Genomic DNA, 24,365 nt, shown 5'->3' with positions numbered 1-24,365 from the left:
ACATCATCTAAAGGTATCATGAAAACAATGCTGCTGTTGCCTCAGGCATATGTGAAATGTGAACCCTTTGGAATGCGGTCTTAAGCTGCCCTTCTCGCGCAATCTTGCATCGTTCTTCCTTTTGCGGGATAGAAAAGTTGCTGAGGGACATCTGTGTAACCAAACAGTGGAGTCATCTAAGTACAGTGCTCTCATAATGTACAGGAAAACAGTAAATGTACCGTACTGTACATTAGAAGACTGGATGTAGTAAGACTACTGTACTTCATATAAAAGACTTTTCTGTTTTACTGCTGCTTGCTGCTACATCCTGCGAGGGATTTTTTAAAAAATCATCGCGAATACCATTCTGATCATACATTAAGTCCTCAGTGCTGTGTAAGATACTGTTTTAATGTTCAGTTTGTCAAGAAATACACACAGACCCACTCGCAAACACAACCACTCCAAAATTATTTCATAGGCACTTTAGGTGGGAGCACCCACCATCCACTCACTCGATGTAATGCTGCTCTCGGATGACTGACTTTTCTTCTCTTCCATCCTTCTTTCCCCTTCTGTCTTTCCATCTTTCTTTCCTCTTCCTTCTGTCTACGGGTGACTCTGCACTGAGTGACATGCCAAATGGTTTCCTGTACACCAGGAGACCATTTACTACACTGTGTGGTAACCATATAACCAAACTATGGCGCCTGGTGGTTTAGTGGATAATTAAGGCGCTCCAGTCGGATTGAGCCTGTGTAGTTTTCTATCCAAGGGATGGTTGGGGTTTACTGTTCACGTAATGCCACTCAGGGATGAGTGAGGCTGGTCAATCTCATTTTAAACGTCAGGACCAACCTGCCTAACCCCTAGCTCCAGCATTCCTCATGGGGCAACACAGAATTAGATGACGATGATGATGCCCTCCTCACTCTACAGTCCACAATTCTTCCACACCTACACCCATGCATGAAGCAATGGATGGGGGTAAGTTGCTTCTGTGATAGAAAGCAGTGTTCCTCAGCTTTACAAATCTGTTTCCCTACAAAACTTGTAATAAGAGTCTGGAATATATACAGTCCAGGAAAGTTACCCACCAATGTCACATGTATATAAGCTGGCTGCTTCAGTAATATATACACCTATTCCACAGTAAATAACAGAATGACTGCCTATTAAACTTGCTATGGTACCCACACATCTGATTTGTCAATTGCCCCAAATTCACATTAGCTACCAAGCGTTTGGGAAAAGTTATTATAATGTACAGTACTACAGCTTGGAATATATCCCCAGCTTATAACATGGAGTTATGATAGGGTCACTTCACAATTTTTCATGGTTTCATCACTTTTCCGTCTTTCACAATACTGTTTTAGGGATGAAAGTTATGAAGCAACAATATAGGCACTTACCTCAGCCTTCTGCCCTGGGATTGTTATTTGCTGTAGACCTTGAAAACTTGCTTCTCAATGTTTTAGTTTCTGCTACTCTAGCTACTGCAAGAAAATATACAGAAATACTTGTAACTGGTATGTATAAAAAAAAACTATAAATGTATGCATATACAGTACTGTTTATATATATATATATATATATATAGTTACGAGATGGGAGTAGGCAACACAAGATAACAATCTGACTGCGTAAAAACTGAGAAAACCAAAGTAAAAGGGAACTAAACAGTTAAGTGATGAAAAAAAATAATAATAATAATAACTCCAATCTCGCAACGCAGGTCCGAAAGTAGATAAAATCTACTGACGTTAGCTAGAGCAAAATAAACACAATGAAAAATATACCAAATATAGCTAATAATATTTACAATTATTTACAATGATATAATGAAAAACACAAAAGAATGAGAAAAAAGTAACCTGATAATACCCTGAATAATCACACTAAAGTCTGGGAACAAACATGCCAAACAAAAGACAGAAAATCATACAAAAAGATAACTAAACTGCATTCATTTGCCACAAATAATAATAATAACACAGTAATACTTGCGACTGGATGCTAATACGAAGTGAAAAAGATGTTCAGAAATATATACAATACACAAAACACTGCTACTCCTCCCTCTCTGGTCCCCACTCAAAACCCTCTCCCGATGCCAACCCACAAAAAACTATCACCATCCAAAATCCTCCAGCTTATATATCCCGGCGGTGGTGTGCATACACCAACAGGCTGCTAGGTCAGACAAGAAACATACAAAAAAGCGTTAAGCAGTTTAGTCTCTCCCCTGCACTGCGAACGTTATAAATATCGCTGGTGAATACAAATCTTTGTCACCAGATTAAGCTCCACAGCAAGTCACTGATATTAAAAACGATTTTAGTCACACCCGCATCGAGAGAGCAAACAAAATTAACTAAGCCTTTATGAATGTGTTAAGTAATGAACAAGCAAGAACACAAGCGAGTGCATGTGCGTGGATGTGGCATACATGGCATCGACGTACATACACACACACCCAGCGACACCCACACACCATACATAATAAACACACACACACACAAAATATATATATATATATATATATATATATATATATATATATATATATATATTCTCACACATGTAGAAACATATATATATATATATATATATATATATATATACAGTAATCCCTCCAAGATCCGACGTAATAGAGCCAATGGCATGTCTGGGACTTGGGTCTTGCCCGGAACTTGGCAAAAATGCCCCTGGACGTCTGAGGAAGTACGCGCCAAAACGCTGTTCATCACCGCCTGACAAATTCAAAGTAGGGTTGAAAACATTTTTTTTTTTTTTGTCCAAGGACCTGAGCCCAAAATGTCCGGGACTTGGGGTGTCCAGGACTTGGGCGTCCGGGTCTTACAGGGATATATATATATATATATATATATATATATATATATATATATATATATATATATATGTATATACAGGTATATACATACAGTAACCGCTCTTAGACCTGGACATCCAAGACCTGGTCACCCCAAGTCCTGGACATTTTGGGCTTGGGTTGTTGACTTTGCTAAACTGATAAACAACCATAAGCATTCCATACTATCAAAAAAAAAAGAAAAAAAAAAATCCTCGCCGTTAAATCCTACCAGCCCGATGACGTATTCCATATTTCGTTCTTGCTCTCTCCAGACGAGTATATTCACCTTGGCACAGACTTTTTAAACGTGGGGGGTTATAATTACATAGGCTTCAGTGACTCTCTCACTGAGCCGTTTTTAATTCATTCACTCTACCCTCAGTTTTACTCAACTTGGGAGAGATGTCCCGAGCTTAAGTGGATGGATTAGACTTTAACCTATTCGCAAATATCCTTCCTAGGTTGTGCAGAATCCTCTGTGGACAACGAGAATGAAATCTTAAAATACGCCATCGAAGTAAAGAGGATAATTCTTAAATCTTTCCATTATGCAAGATGTGTTTCCTATGCTAAATAATATCGTTCACTAGTATAAAATAAATTATAGAAAGCATACGTTCTCGGAGTGGGGAGAAAGTTTAAGTAGGCTATATGAATGTTCTTCTGTTGGTTGAACATACATACAACCACCACCGTTCTCATTCTACCCTAACTTGGCCTAAAACTGCGATCTTCTCGACTTTAAGCAGTAGGTTAGCACTCGTGTGTGATGCTAGTCACGAAGAAGGGCTATGGAATGAATGTAGTGCTGTAGTAACATCTTTTTCTGTCAATGAGATACGTGAAATAAGCAACAAAAACAAGAAAATCTGAGCCAACTTAAGGTGAAAAGAGTCTACATAGTACGAGTATTAGTTCAGTTGTGGCCGCCAGAACTCAAGGAAGACTGGTGTGTAAGCTAAAGCCTTTCCACAGAAGAGAACTTCATTGAGGCTTTTATAAGAGTCACAACCACAACCCTCACATGATCCGTACGCCTTGCTGACCACCATCTTGTAACACTCCTGACATTCCAGTCTGACGGGAGAATCGAACCTGCACCCGACTCCCCGCCATGTTCCCCTACCGACCAATCCCCCAGACTCATCTTTAACACAGAAATCAGCGTCGTCTAGGGCCACTACCCCCGGAGCTGTTACTTGAGTCAGGAACACGGTATGAGACACTCTAAAGTCACGAAGAATCTCTTGGTCTTGAGGCGTGGAGTGAATCTGGCAGTGAACTAAACTAACAGACTGCACTTCCATCCTTGGTTTCCTCTGTTTGGACGTGACAGACTGGGGTAGCGCGAAGTTTGGAATGTTTTTGATGTTCATGAGGATTGCCATGGCCTCTTCGCTTGTAAATACACCCACAGGCATCACGTGCTCCACAAATTGCTCTGACGTCATGCTCAGAAAGCGAACATGAGGTAGGAATTCGCTGAGCACCTCCCGTAAAGGTTTATTAAAAGGTAGGTCAGCTTGGGAATTCTTCAGAGTACGAGGTTCCCCAGCAGCCTGATGCCTGGTGGACTGTTTCTCTCTGCCAAAGTCTTCATCCCTCTTGTCAACAAACCAGACGGCAGCCACGGTATCCTGGACATGTTGCAGGCAGTCTACTTGTTTTTGATCCACGTAAATATCTTCTGTGGCTTTGTTCCTGCCACTCTTCTTCTGAATTTCGCTGTGTCTTGGCTGAATGTCCCCTGCTCCTCCCGCTATTGCTGCCGATACCGCTGCCACCTCCTGCCTGACACACCCCTCCTCGTGGATGCTGCCCGAACCAATATCTTTCTTTTCTGCCAGTCGCTGTTCACCCCTGCAATGTTGGCACCAAGTTACCAAAAAAAAAAAAAAAAAAAAAATCTGTTCTTATGGTGTATAAACAGAAAAAGTAATATGACTCCCCAGTATTAATTTTATTTCGGCTAAATTTGGAGTTTAGTGACACACACACACACACACACACACACACACACACACACACACACACACACACACACACACACACACACAGTTACAGAACAATTATAGAGGTGAGGAAAATGACATTGACCTGCATACTGTGGAGAAGATTTTGATGTGTTCGTGTCAAGGAGAGCAGGGCCTTGATGCGTTAGTTTGAGCGGCGTTGACTGGATGGCGATATTCCCTGTGGTGATGACAGTCCCATGAACCTTATTTATCCTTGGCCACCAGTGCAAGATGAATGAAACTGTATAATGAATTCCCAGCACCAGGCATCTAAGACCATATGACACTAATTCAAGGCAAAGATATACAGTATGACGAGTAATGGATTAGCAAATGAGGGAAGAGATTATGTGGCTTTGGCATAGTGGTTTTGACGCAGTGATTTTGGCGTTGAAGTGGTTTTGGTGTTGAGGTGGTTTTGGCGTTGAGGTGGCCTTGATGTTGAAGTGGTCCTGGTGTTGCAGTGGTCTTGATGTTGGTCTTGGCGTTGAAGTGATCTTGGTGTTGAAGTGGTCTTGGTGTTGAAGTGGTCTTGGTGTTGAAGTGGTCTTGGTGTTGAAGTGGTCTTGAAGTGGTCTTGGTGTTGAAGTGGTCTTGGTGTTGAAGTAGTCTTGGTGTTAAAGTGGTCTTGGCGTTGAAGTGGTCTTGATGTTGATGTGGTTTTGGCGTTGAAGTGGTCTTGATGTTAAAGTGGTCTTGGCGTTGAAGTGGTCTTGATGTTGAAGTGGTCTTGGCGTTAAAATGGCTTGGTGTTAAAGTAGTTTGAATGGTCAGCTGACTAAAAGGCTTGTTTCAGGAAGGGAGGATGGGTCGACATCAGTGTGGAGCCTTACATTAAACTATTCATGCCATTAACTCAACATGTCTAACCTGATAGGAGAAGAGGGAAAATAAAGGGCAAAAGAAAAATGAAAATATCAAGAAAAGAGGTGGGACACAAGCGAAGAGGACAGTAAGTAAAAAAAAAAAAATCTGAGACAAAAAGACTCCTTTTAGTCGCCTCTTACGAAAAGCAGGGATACTGAGGAAGCATTCTTTCGCCCCCCGCCTCCCCAAGGGGTCCAATACAAAATGAGGAAGCGGAAATGACTGTATGTTGAGGTGGTGGGTGTTATGGGGCGGGGAGGCTGTGCTGATGGCACTTGACATGCTGTTTCAAGGGTTGCACGATGAATCAGAAAAAGACAGCAAGCCTAATATGACCAGTGGATGCCCTGACGTCCAATGACTGAATAAGACGAACCATACTGTGACTTCAAATGAATCACAAGAGTGTATTCTGCCCGTGTGGAGCCTCACGGACTAGTGGAGAAAGATTCTGGGGGTCTGAATGGAACGGGCTAACAGCTTAGACCTCAAAGTGCGAAAAGCTGAGAGAAGCATTCGTCTTTCATTGGACTGGCCTAGGCTAACGGTGACGATGACGAAGGACTTCTCTGAGATGAGCTTGACTAAGGTGGATGGGAAAAACGATTTCCATTCATCTGAAGTCCTAAGGTGAATGTCAGTTACTCGGCCAATCATTCGTGATTTTTTATACACGCTTCTCCTGTATGCCCCACCAACGCCGTGCCGTTTCCTTGGGCTACAAACTTGGCCCGGTCATGGTTACTTTATCAGTCTTGACCCATTTTGACCTTCACGATAATTTGATTGTTGTTGTTTACCGTATGAATAAGGTTTAAGATGGCAAACCGATTATAACAAGTTTGTTTGTTAGGGTTTTACTTATTATTCATATTCTGACGGCATCCTGTGTGGATTCACTTTCCATCATCCAGTGGTGAGACAAGGAAAGAAGGAGGGGGTGAGCAGTATCTAGGTAGTGGAGAGATACCTCCCGTAGGAAAACTGATTCACCAATGTTCATACGTATGTGTTTGTACGTGGATATGATTTAAAGCAGTTCTGTAATAATTTTACATACCTTCTGAAACACTGTTATGTTTATTTAAGCGTTAAGGTTAGATATCTTATTATATTTCAAAAAAAAAAAAAAAAAAAGCGTGTTCAGTTAAATTCACAAGGGAAGAGTTGTATAAAGCTACATTGTAATAAAAACTATTATATTTTGTAATTAAAAGTGCCGATTCCGGAAATTCGTGCGCCGATCGTCTGGAGGCAGCACAAATATAATACACCGCTCCTGATGTCCTCGGGATGAAGGGGTTATGGCATCACACGCTCTAGTTTCAGCTGGGCCTCAAAGATCTGGGACCCGGATTCATAAACAAATATCCGATCAATTCAGTCTTTTAACTCACATTCGTTTTTGCGGGAGAGATAAGAAGTGAAATGTACAGAACCTTCCCATGTCTCTAGTTCTTCCTTCAGAAATGAGTCTAAGGGTCGTATCCTTAAACCTTAAATCACAAAGTGGAATTCAAGTCCCCATATAATTTTGACGGTGATTTAGGGAACGCCTGTGGTTATTAGGTACGGTTAACCTGCATCCCACAATACAAGATGCGGTCAGCAAGTATATAGGAAGACCAGATATGTTCAATTTTCCTCAAGTGCATAGAAAATTATGGTAAAAATTGGGGTTTGCATTGCCCTTTGCTACAATATATGGGGTTCCAGCTTACAACCCCAAACTCCTAAAAAGCACTGACTGTGGAAATGTTTACGTCGCCTGTGCACTGTAAACACACGAATGGTTGGAATATAAAGACAACTGTATCGAAAGCTGCCCATTAATCTTGCCTTCATCTCGACTGTTCGTTTCATCAGAGAATTACTTTGCACAATGTACCTTAATATCCGCTCTGTTGCTGATATAGACTAAATCGATGTTCAAGAGACGTCAAGTACGATACAAAACATTATGGTGTGATAAGTAAAATAAATCGCCAAGGAAGATGTACTAAGAAAGCCTCCCGTGACACTAGGGATACCGCTCAGTGTCCTACTAGGTTAGTGGCTTTGGACATTCGTAACATCTTTATTTAGCAATTTATTCTGCACAATGCACCTCTCGTAACACCATTTCCTTGGCTGTTTATTCTACACATGTTATCTAAATATACTCTTGCATGTTATTAATGTATGCTGCGTTATTATTAAATCATGAATAACACAAGAAATCGTCATGGGGAATTATGCAAACTAAGTCGATAAGGAAGAGGTGCTACGGCATCAATAACATACAAGAAAACGTCAAGGTACAATAAGCAAGGTAATTCGATAAGGAAGATATATTACAAGAAAACGTTATATGGCAATAAGCAAAAGAAATCGATAAGGAAGAGGTGTTACGACATTTAAAAACACGAGAAAATGTTAAAGTGCAATAGGCAAAATAAATCGGTTGGGAAAAGGTGTTACGAAATCTACAAAATGGTTTAAATTACAACCCTCATTATCAGTGGAAGTAGCTCACCATTTCAGCAGGGCGCGGAAGATGACGACCTCGGAGGATGGGACGAGGGGGAGGTGAGTGAGGAGGTGCAGCAGGGTGGAGGCGCCGAGGCTGGGAAAATATGGTGACAACAACACTTCGTCTGAGCACGTCTCCAGGGTCTGCAGAAGAGAAGGACAGTCTCAGCCTCTTTACTAGGCGAGAAATCTATATTATCTTGGTCATAAAAAGCATGGTGACAACAGTCTTTCGTGACGTCTCTAGGATCTGCTGTGGGGAAGGGCAGTTCAACCTCTTTGCCATGCGAGAAATCCATTATCTTTGTCGCAGAAAACATGGAAGAAAGGGTAGTTCTCGTCTGAGCACGTCTCTGGGATCTGCTGGGTTGGAAGGGTAATATCTTAGCCTCTTTGCTGTGGGAATGTTTTGCCTGTGTCGAAAGTAAAGCTTAGTGATGACAAAACCATCTGAGCACGTCAGGAAGAACTGTCTTCGTGTCATCGTTGTGAGAAAGTGTTTTATCTATGTTGTAAAAATCTGGTGAACACAACACTTATTCTGAGTGCGTCTCTACGATTTGATGGGGGGGGGGAGGACAGTCAGTCTCTTCACTCCGAGGACGTCTTTTCACTATAATCATATAAATATATATATATATATATATATATATATATATATATATATATATATATATATATATTTCATTCATTCATTCATTGCCAGACGCCATGTATCCCAAACGGGGTGGCCAAGGGCTTAGAGTTAATTGTTTCACAGGGAGGGGCACTAATCCTCCACCAACCCCACTTGACACGTAGGGAGAACGTTATGCCAACAGCATCTGGTGTTCCCAGGCGGTCACCCATCCAAGTACTAACCAGACCCAACGTTGCTTATATATATATATATATATATATATATATATATATATATATATATATATATATATATATATATATATATATATATATATATATATATGTATGTATCCTGTGCCTCACCTGAACCACCTGAGCCAGGAGTTCATCATCCTGCAGCATCAGGGCCACCTCACACACCACTGCAGCTGTGTCCGCATTCACATGCTGCCTCAGGAACTGCCACAGAAAAGAAGATATAAATTAATGTCTACAGCCTTAACACGTTAATAATACTCTCATTTGTCTTTTGGGCCAAACACTATTTATTTATTTAACTATTTATAGTTCGTAAAGGTTTAATACATAATTAGGAGGTAGATGTGATACGATGTCACCAAGAAAACAGAGATGAACAATAGTATCTGATGAGAGTGGTGTTTTGAAAAGAAACAAAACTTCATTCAATTGTACACCTCAGATTTTATGAAGGAAGCGCTGGGTTAGGGACGAACTTTAATCGCCTGTGTCATACGCAATCCATCCATCATTCCTGGGGTGGAACCAGAAACAGAACAAGTATAAAAGTATTGGATGCTGGAGCTTCAGGGTCCATATGTTAATGTCCTTGGTGCGGTGTACTTATTTACTGAGGGTATTGATTTCTGGCTTAAAAAAAAAAATGGTGCTTATGTCAGCGGCAAAATGCTAATTCATGCATTTTACAGTTTGCTATATAAACAGGTGGTGTAAAGTATTTGTGCAATTACCTTTTACTAAGTTAAATTAGGTTTAATTATGCTTTATGAATGAGTTCTGAGGTTTTTCGAGTCTGGACATATTATAATACCGTCTGGGGTTAGGCCTTATTATGAAATGTCTGACATACTTTAGCCTGTAACATTGTATATATGTTATAGTGTTACCTTTGACTGGTGATGAGGCAGGGTATACACATCTGGTACTTTACTACTTTATTTAGGGTTGCTTTTTGAAAGAGACGCCTTCACGTGGTGGCACCAATATAGCCGGGCAGCGGAAGTACCCAGTTACACCCCATCCCTGCTTGTCCCCCGAATGGGATGGTGGGCCGCAGGAAAAAGGCAGTTTCAACCTGCAGTCCACTGGGTTGATGTCCAGACGAGTCTAAGACCACAAGAACAATAGTAACACTTGTATAGTTAAAGGGACGCCAGTGGGAGTGATGTCATCCATAAAATGCACAGGAAAACTGTTACAGACTAGTATATCAACAGCAATGAGTATCCTCGTATATTCCCTCTGATCAGCGTCGAAAGAGTGTGTCCATCTGGTACTTTGCCACTAAAGGGCATCGGTAAGAGTACTGCCCTACATAAATTGCTAAGGAAAAAGTGTTACGAAGGCTCATGTTATCGAGAATGCAGGTGTGTGTGTCACCTTAGAGCAGTGTCGAGAGAGTGTATCCATCTGGTACTTTGTCGCCAGGTAGTACACTTGTATGGCTAAGGGTACATTGGTAAGAGTGGCGTCGTCCCGGTACATGTAATCCAGGAGCCAGGTGAAGGCGGCAGGGGGGTCCTCAGGCAGGCTCAGTGTGTCGCCCTCAGCCAGTGGACCGTACAGCATCGCCTCGAACACCGGTGAGCTCATGGCCAGGATCAGACGGTGGGCCTGACAGGTGACAGACGACGATCAGTACAGCAATCAGTCAAATGCCTAAGTCACAAGGAAAGAGCAAAGTTCAAGAACAACTCACTATTGATCTCATTTGAACCAAGCTTGGTGGAAGGATTAAGGGTTAGGCAAGACCGAAGAAATTTAATACTGAGAACAATGAGTCAAAGGCCAAGGTTGCCGACACATTTGTATGTGTGAACAAAATGCAGTTCTTATCTAATTTGAATCAAACTTGGTAGATGAGCCGAGGATCACTCTACGGGTTGTCCTACTGTTTTTAAGAACTATTGGTTAAAGGTCAAAGTCAAATTAATCAGTGTGCATCCGAAGTAAATTAAGTTTTATAGGAGGGTTCAGGTGAAAACAAAGGTAGATAGATTAGCTTTCGTGAGCGACTAGTTAAGGATCGAGGTAGCAGGAAAATGTCAATGGTCAAGGTCGCAGGGCAGTCAAGTCAAGCAGTTTAAATCTTTGAATTAAACTTGGGGGTAATGTTAAGGTTAGGTAGTAATAGAGTAATTCGATTTTGAGGGTAATCTGTCTAAGGTCCAGGTCACAAAGCAAAGTCAGTTATTCGGCCCTTGGACCTGTTGTTGCTCTTTCTTCCTTTTCTATCCTTGTCTGTAACTCAATTTTTGTTTGTTAGGTATAATCTGCCCTCAACACAGCCTCGAAAGGACTAATAGGTACGTTGATTTTCTTCGTACTCCTTTTATAATAACAATAATATTTCCGTTATAATAATTATCATCATCATGATCATAATAATGATGATGATAATAATAATAATGATAATAATAATAATAATAATAATAATAATAATAATAATAATAATAATAATAATAATGACTAGAAAGCACTCAGAGAGCGCATGCTTCCACCACTGCTGGATCCGGATCCGGATCCAGCCCAAAATTTAATTATTCTTTCTTGGCCCACGGACCACCCGTCCACAAAATTTCCTTGATAGCCTAAAGCCTATGTCCCAGTGCCAGGAACTTTCCCACGACACGCCACGATCTTCCTGTCTTCGTGTGTTGCGGCATGTCATCATGAGGAATGAGGCGTGACTTAGGTGTGTCCTAGCATTAACGTGACTGTGTCGTGAAACAACGTAGCGCTGAGGTGGAGAACTTGGTTATTCTTCGCGGTTCTTGGCGCGCTGCGACAATTTTTGGAATGTTCAAAAATTGTCAGTGTGGGCGCCGACAGGAGAAAGTGACATGTCGTGACGGTAACGTCATTTGTCTTAGCTGTGACTTAGCGTGTCTTAGCATGTCTTAGCTTGTTGTAGGTTGTCGTAGGTGTGTCTTAGCATTACAGTGACTGTGTCGTGAAATGGCCGTTTAGACCTACCGTTTGAGGTATGATCATGGCATTTCACCAAGCTCATATCTTGAGGGTAAGATCGTGGTGATTGGGGCCGTTCTCGAAGATGAATATGGGACACGGGCTTCATCATCGAGAACTTTTGGAGATATTGTGTGGACAAACAAACAGACTAACATAGTTGAATACATAGCCTCCTCCAACTTGGTTGGCGGAGGTAATAACAATAAGACAGCGTACCTTAATAACTTGCGGGTGTGCAGGGAAGGTGATGGTGATGTCTGAGAGCGGACCAGCATTCCTGAGGTAGGCTATGCGATCCTTGGTTGACGGCAGGAAACTTTGCCACCTAGACTCATCCTTTTTGTGACTCATCCTGGACGGGGAAGGAATGGCGGTATTCTTAAAAGTGATTGGGAAAAGGTGCCTACATCCCTCCCTCGTCCCATTCTATCCTTCCTTAACAGCACAGGGCACCAGGGCAGGATTATTTAGAACGAACAGTTAAGTCAAAGTAGCTCTGCCTTTTTACTCTAACTTGGTCTAATATTCCCATCTCTCCATCATGAACGCGGAGTTGGCGCAATAGATTTACACTAGAATAGGATGCTAGTCATGAGGAAGTGCAATGGAAAGGATGTAAAGCAGTATACTCTGTTCATTCTGACTTGGTGTTAAATTGCCATCTCTGCATCATGAAAGCCAGAGTGTAACAAGAGATTAATATTAGAATAGGATGCTAGTCACGAAGAAGCGCAATGGGAAGGATGCAGAGCCGTACCACTGTCTTGTCTGCCACTGAACGACCTGCAATAAGCTGCATTAGGACAAAAAATCTGCGCCAAGTTAATGTGAAAGAATTACAGTCACTCGCCAATGAACGACAATTTGTGAGCGATAAAGTCTTCTCTTGAACCCTTATTCTTATCATTTAAAGAGGTGCCCTAGCAACTTTTCTTTACCACTTTATTTTTGCATATAGCTCGTTATTAATTCCTTATGTGTTATTTTTTACTTCCAGATTGGTGTTAGAAAGACGTAGACAATATACAAGAAGGCAGCGAAGTGTGATATGGAAAATAAATCCCTAAGGAAAAGGTGTTAGGGAGCTTCCTTAACTGTAAAGAATACGTGCCTTGTACTTGAACCCTTATGTGCATGACCAGGTTAGGTATGAGCACAGGGCGTCCATTACCTGGTTACATTGTCACTACGAAATGAGGTATATTATGTCGTGGGGAGAGTCTGGCATGCATCTCAGTGTAGAGTCACCTGTAAATAGCACCAAGTGAGTGGATAGTTCACCCCTCCACCTGTCTGTTTGCTGTTTATCTATCAATCTATTGCCAGACGCCTTAATCCCGTAAGGGGTGGCCACAAACAAATCGCCTCCATGTCGCCCCGTCCCCAGCCATTTCACTGCCCTGCTCCCAGCTCACACACCCCTCTCTCATATACCTCTCCACTCCATCCCTCCATCTCATCCTTGGCCCTTGTCTGTAGGCAAGTTCCCTAATTCTGACTGCAGTATGACTCATTTTCATGGATATATTTAGCCTGCATACCACCTTACGGATGGCATTACACGGGTGAGGGAGGGGGGGATGCATGCTTCACTCTCACACTGGTTTTTACAAATGACTGTCAGCGTTTAGGTCTTGTACAGCAAAAAATACACAAATAAATAAATAAATAACTTCCCAATTCCGTCTGAAGAAAATTTACAACTGGCGAAAAACAGAGAAAAACACTACATGTATTAGTGTGTTTCAGGTGGTTCAATTTTCCCGCTGTGTATTCGTCAGGCTTTGGAAAGATACGTGTGTCTCTGTACCTACATTTGTGACTTGTGATAAAAGAATGCTGCAGTGCCCTTGGCCTGTAGACTCCCTGGCCGTATTCTTGTCGGTAAAGGAAGCTCCCTAACACCTCTCCCTTTGCGATTCATTTTTGGATATAGCTGGTTTATATACTAATTTGTACGTTGTTTATGAGGATGATGGCTATGTTACGAAGATTCACATAACACGGGATAGGACAGAGTGGTGCATTAAGGAAAATAAATCGCCTAGGAATAGGTGTTAGGGAGCTTCCTTACCCGACGAGAATACAGGACCCTGACTGCCCTCCCTGGCCAATTTATTTCTAACAATGGCATAGTAACCCCTTCAGTCCGATGACATGCTTTCTTATTCTCAAGTTAATATCAAACAAATGTGTTCAGTTTAAAAGACCTTATAGAAGTGGAGGGGTTAATAAAGTCTGTAAATATTCCCCCCTGTTTGACAAATATATTCAGTCTATTTATTTATCTATAATCAGACGCCTTAATCCCGTAAGAGGTGGCCATAAACAAATCGCCTTCATGTTTCCCTGTCCCCTGGCATTTCATTGCCCTACCGCCGACTTACACCCATCTCTCTCATAGACCTCTCCACCCCAGCTCTCCATCTCCTCCACGGTCTCCTCCTCCCTCTTCCCTCCTCAACCTCACTCATATATTCTCCTCGTTAGTCTCACACTCACCACCCTCTCCACATGGCCAAACCACTCAATCAACTCTAGAGAAAATAATACGAATAAAGCACAAACAAAAATACGAGACACGTTATCGAATTAAAGGCGCCAATGTCCTCTTGAATGAGATTAGGTAAGATATAGACAAATAAAACAGACACAAATTAAATGGGAATATTATCTTGATGTAATGTAATCAAATTGCCCCTGTAGTCCGTTTATTCTCGCCTGACAAAGATCCCTAACCTCTTTCAGCTCAGTTAATGGTCAAACGTTGTCAGATTGGAGGATAAATTTGACTAGTAACCAAGGAGACTCTTTCCTACCTCATACCTAAGACTCATCAAATTTCACCCAACCATGACTAAGTACACAAGGAGAAACCGACTATACTGCTTTTGCTTTAACTTGGCCCAGATTTTCGTCCTTTTGAAGCGTAGTTCATGTGGCTCCGTGTCAGAAGAAGGCGTTACGGTTATACATTCTTCCCATTGCGCTTCTTCGTGACTAGCATAATGTTATAAGGTTAATTTTTTGTTGCAACCCAGCATTCAAGATGGAGAGAGGCCTATTTTAGGCCAAGACAGAGTAAAAAGGGCTTGAGAGTATGTGTGGCAGAGAGGGAAACAGGAAGAGGGACGTCCGTATTGTACTTCTGAGATTGAGGACTGGAATGGAGACGTAGGGTATGAATGAGGTGAGAGTGAGTTGGAGAAATGACAGCCTGATGGCGGAGGAAAGGATGACATGAAGGCGATTCGTGAGTGCCTAACCTCTTACAGGATTATGGCATCTAGCTATAAACAGATGGACAGAAATTACAAACGCTAAAATTGCCGTGTACTGTAATTATGAAAACTTAATCGCAAAGGAAAAGGTGTTTGGGAGTGTCCAGAACTCACAAGAAAACAGAGCCTGAATTAACAAGCAAATTTACAATCAACTTCTCTTAGCTTTTTTTTTTTTTTAATGCAGGAAGAGAAAAGACACTGGAAATTTCTTCGTTCTTATAACTATGTCTTTAGGGTGGTAGTCCGTACGGTTAGGAAGCTTGCTAACACCTCTTCCTTACCGATTTATTTCTAATTCTGCTCCATTGCTATATTCTTGTGTGTTATTCACGTAATTTAGGTCGATACTGAAAGGACATACGAAGCAAACCAGGGGATATTAATGAGCAGTTTGGAAAATAAGTCGCTTAAGGAGGAGGTGTTAGGGAGCCTTCTTACCCGACGAGAATACAGGCCTTGTTCTCCCTGCAATAAAAAATAGCAGCTCTTCATGGTTCTCTGGTAACTAAGATTATACGTAGACCCAGAGACCTTCCCTGCAAAACAAATCTAAGTTACAGCGGAGAATCAGTCACAAAATTGGTTGTAAATCCATACCAGGAAAACTCAGACCCGTATTCTTAGGCATTTTGACTCGTATTCCCCCTAACACCTCTTCCTCAGCGATTTATTTTTTGGATATGGCTGGTTAATACCCTTAGCACGATATTCATGCAATGTATATGGCTATATTATAATGATTTATGTAACACGGAGAAGAGCAGTAAGATCTAATACTCAAAATAAGTCACTTAGGAAAAGGTGTTAGGGAACTTCCTTAACCGACGAGAGTAAGAGCACAGAAGTCACAGAAGGATTCGTATCACCTTCACCTTAGCGACGTATTTTGCATATTACACCTTCACATTCTACCGTATGATATTTTTACAGATTTAACATGGAGGTAATTGGTGTCCATAACATACAAGAGGACATGGAAGTGTAGTGTATAAAATAAATCGCAAGGAAATATCTGTTACGAAACCTCTAGAGCCACTGAGAATGAGACACTTTACTGATGAAGGCTGTGATGTGAGAGGGACCACCACGGCACCGCTACTGACACAGCACTTGGCATCTATTCCTAGCCTGGCACCCCAATCTCCGCCCCCTCCTTCCCCCTCCCACTCTATTCACCTCCCCCTCCTTCCCCCTCTCACTCTATTTACCCCCCTCCTCCAATCCCACTCTCCTAATTTCCCCCTCCAACTCATTCATCTCCCCCTCCTTCCCCCTCCCATTTTACTTACCCCCCTCCTCCAATTCCACTCTCCGAACTTCCCCCTCCCACTCTACGTACTCCCTCCTTCTCCTTCCCACTCTGTTCACCTCCCCTTTCCCCTTCACACTTGCTCTCCCTCCCTCTCACTTGCACTCTCCTTACTTCCCCACTCCCGCTCAAATCACCTGCCCCTCCTACACTACTCATTACCCCCCTGCTCTACTTCTTACCCCCCTACTCTGCTCATTACCCCCTCCCACTCGACTCACCTTCCCCCCCCCTCACTCTACTTAGTCCCCCTCCCATTCACCTCCCCCCCCTCCCCGTCCCACCCTACCAGTCACCTAGCACCACCTCCTCACCACAAAAGCTGGTTTGACATTCTCTTGCATTTCATTGGTACAAATTGTTTCGATATTTATGTCATAGTTGCAGCCCTAGACTCATTTCAATGTGAACCCGGTGGACTGGTGGCTGAAGTTGCCCCTTCCACCACCAGGCCACCATCTTCCTTCGAGGGGAATAGGAAGAGACCTGAGGAACGTTTCTGTGGGAAGTGAATCTCCTTCAGTTCTATCAGTGCCACCACAAGAAGGAGCCCCTTCCCAGCACTGTTTCTGCATTATAAAAGATGTAAATAAAATACTCAGTACAATCGTATTTTCTTTACCTGAAATTTAATTTCAATTTTTTTAAAGTAAATAACAGAACGGAGGAAGGAAAAACAAATGAGTTAAAAAAAAATAATCCATACACCAGATTACTGGTGTCCTCTGTTCATAAAATATCTGTAACAGTTAGACTTGAACAGTTGTGGGTTGAAATTTGGAGGGAAACAACTCTGGGGAAGCGAGTTCCAGAGAGATGCAGTTCGGGGAATGAAAGAAATCTGATAGGCAGAAGTTCTGCAATATGGCTGAGTGACATTCCAGTCATGAGCGCTACCAGATGCCCGTGTAGCACGAGGGAAGGCATGGAGAGGCGGCACCATGGACGCAACTTCGTCTGAGCATTTCCCAAAAAAATATCTGTAAAATAATGCAAGGGAGGCAACATTCCTTCTTACTTGCAGGGGAGGTAGTTTATTTGTAATGGCAGGGTTGTTAATGATTCTAACAGCTTTGTTCTGAATTTTGTCTAGTTGTTTTAATGCAACCTCTCCACAACCATTCCACAAGGGTGAACAATATTCAAGCTGAGAGCGCACATGACTTATAAATTATAGCTAATTGCTCATCGGCGAAGAAGTTACGGACTCTGTACAATAATCCAAGTTTCTTTGAGGCGGTTTTAGCAAGTGATCTGACATGAGAGGTCCAGCTGAGGGCACTGTTAGGTGAGACGCCAAGAATTTCAATACTTTTGGAGATGGGAATATTAGTAGCACTGAAGGTAATGTACGAATCTGGCAGTATCTGTCTATTAGTAAACTGTATATATTTAGTTTAACTAGCATTGAGACAAGGTTGTTTTGTCCCCATTCACTGATTGTACATAGACAGATCCATACCCAGCCATGTAAAACCTGTATCATTTTCAAATCCGATGGTGAAGCTCAACCTATTGTGGCGTATTATTATTTACTCCCAACGCTACAACTTCCACAAGACGACTTCCTTCTGTTTTGGGGACACTTTAAACTGGAAAAGTTAAATATAGCCTCAGTTTACCTCCGCAGTACTAAGGTATTATCCTAACATTTAAAAAATAAAGGCTGGATATATAAAAAAAAAAACAAAGAACCAGAAAAAACATTTTATCGAATTCAAAGTGCCAAGTATGGGTTAGAGTGGAGGATGAGTCAAAACTCAGTACACGGTAATACGATTCATGCCATATTATATATTTATATATATATATATATATATATATATATATATATATATATATATATATATATATATATATATATATAGCCAAATTTCCTCCTCAGTTATTATATGCCCATTTATCTCCTCTCTACCATGACCTGCTGGCTTGGTTTGTTCTAGTTTTTCCTTACAATGACCTGCTAGCTTTGTTTATTGCTGCTACTTACAGTCACTCCTTACCACACCCGGCCACCAGGCAGCAGTGTGACCTACGCCCCTTGCTGCTGCGGCGGTTACTGTCGCTCTGGCTTTGGTCGTACTAGTGGAAGCAGACACGCCCGATGGAGTTGGGGTCCGGCCACGTCAGCGATCTGGGGAAGAGAAGAACCTGACGAGGAAAACACCCAACAAATATAATCCCAGATTTAAGAGGGATTACAAGGAAAATACTCAAATATTTCCCCAGACCAATGAACAATAACAAGGAAAACACTCAAATATTCTCCAAGACCGAAGCAGTAACAAAGGAAACACTCAACCCAGACCAAACAGCAATTCGTCAGTCTGGGGAAACGAAAGTGGTACTATTGTGGACAGGAGAATCATTATAATTCCTAGCATAACAGTTCTGTCGCTCTTAACACAGTATTGTGAAAAGTGTGTTGGCTTCCTAACATCGCATCACTGGGTTTCAAAAGTTATTGGTCACTGTTCTTTATTTATCGTAAGGAAGTGGATCGGTTTGAATGTCCGCAATAGTACCTGGCATGGAGAGCAGTAAAAAAATATTCCCCAAGACCGTACAACAGTTTATCAGTCTGAGAAAACGAATAATGAGAAAGGAAAGGAAAGCAATGGCCAGGTATTCCTCCAGACCAAAGAGTAATTCGTCACCTAAGAAAGAGTAACTGACAAGGAAAGCACTCAATACACCCCCCCACCAGACCGAAGCGCAATTCATAGATCACAGAATGAGTGTTAGTGTGATCCTGTGTGTTTGGAGTCTTGGCATCACATATTATTTCTGTTTATTCTGCACGTTACACCTCCATATCTCCTCATATATTACTGATGCATATCGGTATCAAAACGTTATAAATAACAAGTGAGTACGAGTGTGTAATATGTATAATAACTCCCTAAGAAAAAGGTGCTACGAAGCCTCCCATGTCACTTACAATACAGCAAAGCAATCAACAAAGACTGCATTCCCCTAAGCCGAAGAAGTTGGTTGGGGCACTTCAGCAGCAATCTGAGGAAAGGACATTAACCGTCGAAGGAAACCACCCAACAAACATTCTCCCAGACCGAATGAGCTGTGGTCTGGGTAACTGCAATCATATGAAAAAGAGCAGACCGTAACTGACAGGCAAATCACCCAACACTGTCCCAGACCAAAGGGCATTTCACCGATCTGGGAAAGGAAAAGTTTAGCTGACAATGATAACAAAAACATTTCCCCACTGCAGTGCGATGGACTCAGGGCAAGGCAACGACCTAAGAGAAATATTAACTGTTACAGGAAGGAATATATACTGTAGTGTTCTGGCTATGGATCTTTCTTTTACTAATAAGGGAAACTAAGCATGGCATGGAGGGATGGAGTGGAGAGATATGTGAGAGAGAGGACTGTGAGCCGGAGGTACGGCAGCCAAATGGCAGAGGACAGGGCTATTGGAGGCGATTTGCGTGTGGCCATCCCTTGACGGATTAAGGCATCTGGGTGCAGGTAGATAGAAATTTGGGTATTTCTGAAGTAAAATCCAAACACCAAGTAATTTCGTTACTAACAGACGAAATATATCCAAGTCACCTAGGTACCCTTGTAATATATGCTATAGTTGCGCTCAGGTTAGCTGTGAGTTGAAGCTTACAAAAGTTTCATTTATAAACTAGTTGCGCTCAGGTAAGTAATTTATCTGTTTAAGTTTACAAATTCAATTTAGCTAATTCATCTCTGACTGGAATAGTGAGAAGAGTAGGCTGATAGTCTGTTGATTAACTAGACTATTTTTACAATAATGTGGTCCAGATTTCATATTTCTGTAGCTTATTTCGCGTAGGTCAGTAGCTGAAAAAGACAATACCATGTCTCTGCATCCATTCCATAAAACTTCTTCGTGACTAACATATTCCAGTCTTAAAATATAGTTACAACACAGCATTCAAGACGAAGACAGCATTTTTAGGCCATGAGAATAAAGAATATAGTTCACTACGATCCCGTACTTTGTATTCTCTTATTGCCATCACCAGAGAGATTTTTCGAACTGGAGGAGTTAGAAATGATGCTCATACACCCTTTCACAGCTGAGACCTTTCATAAAGCTATATAACCACTGAAAATAGGCTTGATAAGGTCATTTTTCTCTTGCCATGTTGCATCTCTCAAAGCCAGTCCGTCGGCATTCCTTTTAGCAAGTGCTGAAGGCAACACGAACTTTTTAAATCTCTGTCTATATAATTTGAAGCCCAGAGTGATCGATGGTTAAAACGGTAATATTCCTACAACATGTGGTTAAGGAGACAGCAAGTGGTCGAGTAAGTCATATCCAACCTCTCCCTCTTGGTTGAACAAGGGCGGGTCCAAACTCCCCCTCCTAGTAAGAAAACATCGTGAAGTGATTGACCCCATACCGTCAGATTCACTACTAAACCTACCATTACCAGAGTGGGAGTCACATTACAGAAACCCTCTTGCAAATGATATGGGTTTCGTCTTCCAGTTACAAAATACGTTCTGAACCAGAGATCAGTGGGTTGTAAAAAGAATTAGGAAATCAGAGGGCTTGCTGTGAGAAACGGGCCAGCATAGCAAATCAGAGAGAAGTAAGGAGGTGTCTCGTCCAAGTCATCTGGCGGTCTGACCAGAAGCTACTCACTGATACAACAACGCATGTGCTAACTGCTGCTTCACACTTGGCTCCGTTCAATCCTCCTCCTCGCGAACAAACCCCTTACGGAACACCTTTAGCACAATCACTAACACTTCAGTTTGGTAATGTATTTTTTGTTTTATGGCTGCTGTATTCAGATCTACTAAGGAGAGATTTTTCGAATATATGAGGGTTAAATTTAGAAAATGAGAGGTCTTTCCTAAGCTGAATAAAACAGTCTTAATAAACATCACAATTAGGTCACCGTAGGGATGGGATTCTTAACCAAGGATTTGAAATGGCATTTAAGATATATCCTTCATAAAGCCATTCAGTACAAGACATCTCTCACTAAGATCTTCAGGATTAAAAAAGAAAAGAACGACGTAGTACACCCCCACAACGTGTCGCGCCACTTTAAGTACTTAGCATTTTGAAACGTACACGAATACAGTGATAGATCAAATGTTTTTTCCTTTATATTTATTTGTACCCTAAGCGTTCATAAAGCAACACAATGCAGGATGTTATATAGGCAGAGATACAGCCATAAGCAAAACTTGACCTATTTTTCTATAACACAAGTACCATATGACGCGAACCATAAAAGACTGCGAAAAGAAAATAGTCTCTGTCGCCTGGGAAGGAAGGAGAAAATAATAATGACGACAGTACACACTGCTGGTAAAGGATCACTGGCAAACTTTTGCTCATGGCTGTAGCGACGTATTTGATCCAGTTGAAGGAATGTCTTCACCTCCATAACCATCCATCCCCAGTGGCGCGTTTTTTTTTTCTTTGTCGTGGGGTTTAGAGTATCTCTCTCTCTCTCTCTCTCTCTCTCTCTCTCTCTCTCTGTTAATTCCCCTCTCGTCGGTCGTAGGCAAATCCAAAGTCCTGGGCGTTACTGCGGATATGTATTTACACAAGTACAGCACAGGGCTGGTGTATTGGTAGTAGTGGGAGTGTTTTTACTTGTCGGTGGGACTTACGGTAGATCTGTCAAGTATGTTTTAACAAATATCAATTAACTAAACTGTTCCCTGCCTCAGCCGGGAATCGAAGTCGCGGTCACCAGGACAGCTGACCACCACCGACGGAGTTAATATCAACACAGTCTACATAAACAAACATACAAGATAATATTACACCCCTGAATCAGATGGCATAGTGTACCGATTTATTCTTGCTCTCCAGATGATTTTATTCAACTTTGGATACACTTTTCGACCTGAGGGAATAGATTAAATCCTTCATTGCCCCTTCCAGTGCGAGGTGTGTTTCTCAGGCTGAATAAAATCGTCTGAAGGTAGCAAGAATAATGTGGAAAATGCTGTAAGTGGCCTCGGTGAAGGAGTCAAGGTGTGTCATAAACGGAAAATGCACTAGTAAGAAAGAACTGTTTGGAAATCTTTTGGAGTTACGAGAACAAAAGCCTGGGTGTATCATTGCCACCTCCCCCTGCCACTTCCCTTCTCCTTTCCTCCCCCTTCCCTTTTCTCCCTCTGTATCATGCCCCCTTCCCTCTTCCACTCTCTCCATCTTCCTCCTCAACCCTTTCTCCTGTTTCCCTGTTTTTAACTTCCCCTAAGCTCCCCATCCCTTTCCTTCCTCCTCTGCTTCCTCTTCCCCCCCTTCCCACTGTTTTCCTCTCCCTACCCCTTTATCCCACTCTTCCCTCCCCTTCCCACTCCATCCACAACTCTCCCTTCCCCTTCCCCCTCTGTCTATTTATCCCCTTCATTATTTTTACTTCCCCTTCCCTCACTTACCCTCGAGGCCACTTCCACCCCACCTTTACAAATCCCCCTCTGTCACTCCCTATACATCCTAGTTTCCTCTCCCTCCCTCCCTCACTTTACAGTTCTAGGCCTCCACTTCCCTCCCTCCCCTCATCTCCATCCTCTCGAAGCGGGAATTCTTATAACTTTTCTTACTCCTATCCACCCCCCCCCTCTCTCTCGAAAAGGGTGCCAAATCTCTGGTTATGCGCCTCTCCGCACAAAATTCATCCAGCCAGCTCTGTCTCTTGTCAGTCACTCAGCCTCACCAACTTCCATACCTCCCTTCCTCACACACTCATCCACCATATCCCTCCACCTTCTTCTTGGCCTACCTCGCCTCTTCCCTCCTTCAAATTCACTCAGAAATACCCTTTTCACTGCTCTATTGTCATCCATTCTCTCCGCATGACCAAACCATCTCAGTACACTCTCTCTCGTTCTGATGTCCACTGTCTTCCTCACTCCGCGTCTTTCACGAATCACATTATTCCGTATCCTATCCACTCCCTGTACTCCACATACATTCCTCAGCAGTCCCATCTCCACTGCCCTTACTCTTGACTTTTCATTTTCATGCCACACCATAGTCTCACATCCGTATGTTAAAGATGGCACTAACACTCCTTCATGTAAGTCTCGCGTATATCTCGCATGACTAGAGAGGAAACCACAATATTCTGTACAAAAGTCGAGGCCTCGCCGTACGAAAGAATGCGAAACACACAGCCTTTCGCTCAACGGTTGCAAGGTTTAAATGAGGATAAAATTCCGTACTGCTTGTTGAACAATAATGAGGGAAGAATATCGCATAAAATAAAGTCTTCAGTTAAAAGTAATGTCCAAATCATGAGTGTCATTAAATCGCAAAAATAAACATCTAAAAGTACATTTTTCTCCACATACAAAATACGGTCTGAGTGAAGTGTACAACCAGTAGGAGTGAGGAGTACAACCAGTAGGAGTGAGGAGTACAAATGGTAGGAGTGAGGAGTACAACCTGTATAAGTAAAGAGTACAACTGGTAGGAATGAGGAGTATAACTGTTAAGAGTGAAAAGTACAACCGGTACCAATGGGAAGTACAACCGGTATAAGTAAGGAGTACAATGGGTAGGCGTGAGGAGTCCAATGGCTAGGAGTGAGGCGTACAAGGGGTAGGTGTGAGGAGTACAACAGGAAGGAGTGAGGAGTACAACTGGAGGGACGTATTTCAAATTTAGCCAGTAATTAACAAGACATGAAACA

General features: G+C 42.1%; 1 protein-coding gene across 1 annotated transcript; it reads right to left on the bottom strand.

Annotated features, from left to right (window-relative positions):
- Nucleotides 1-3,771: 3,771 nt before the first annotated feature.
- Nucleotides 3,772-18,828, bottom strand: LOC145408521 (uncharacterized). The gene is made up of 7 exons (XM_080279253.1): nt 18,689-18,828; nt 12,322-12,457; nt 10,513-10,746; nt 9,238-9,333; nt 8,258-8,397; nt 5,009-5,053; nt 3,772-4,720 (listed from the first exon to the last, which is right to left on the bottom strand). Exons 2-7 carry the CDS (start codon nt 12,454-12,456, stop codon nt 3,772-3,774), a joined length of 1,599 nt encoding a protein of 532 aa, XP_080135379.1. The 5' UTR covers nt 12,457; nt 18,689-18,828.
- Between the last annotated feature and the right edge of the window lie 5,537 nt (nt 18,829-24,365).

The sequence above is a fragment of the Coenobita brevimanus genome, chromosome 77, assembly GCF_032717465.1.
Source record: "Coenobita brevimanus isolate Jiangsu-jjx chromosome 77, ASM3271746v2, whole genome shotgun sequence".
NCBI classification, from domain to species: domain Eukaryota; kingdom Metazoa; phylum Arthropoda; class Malacostraca; order Decapoda; family Coenobitidae; genus Coenobita; species Coenobita brevimanus.
Note: the sequence above shows the minus strand (reverse complement) of the source record. Positions and strands in the feature narration are given on the sequence as shown.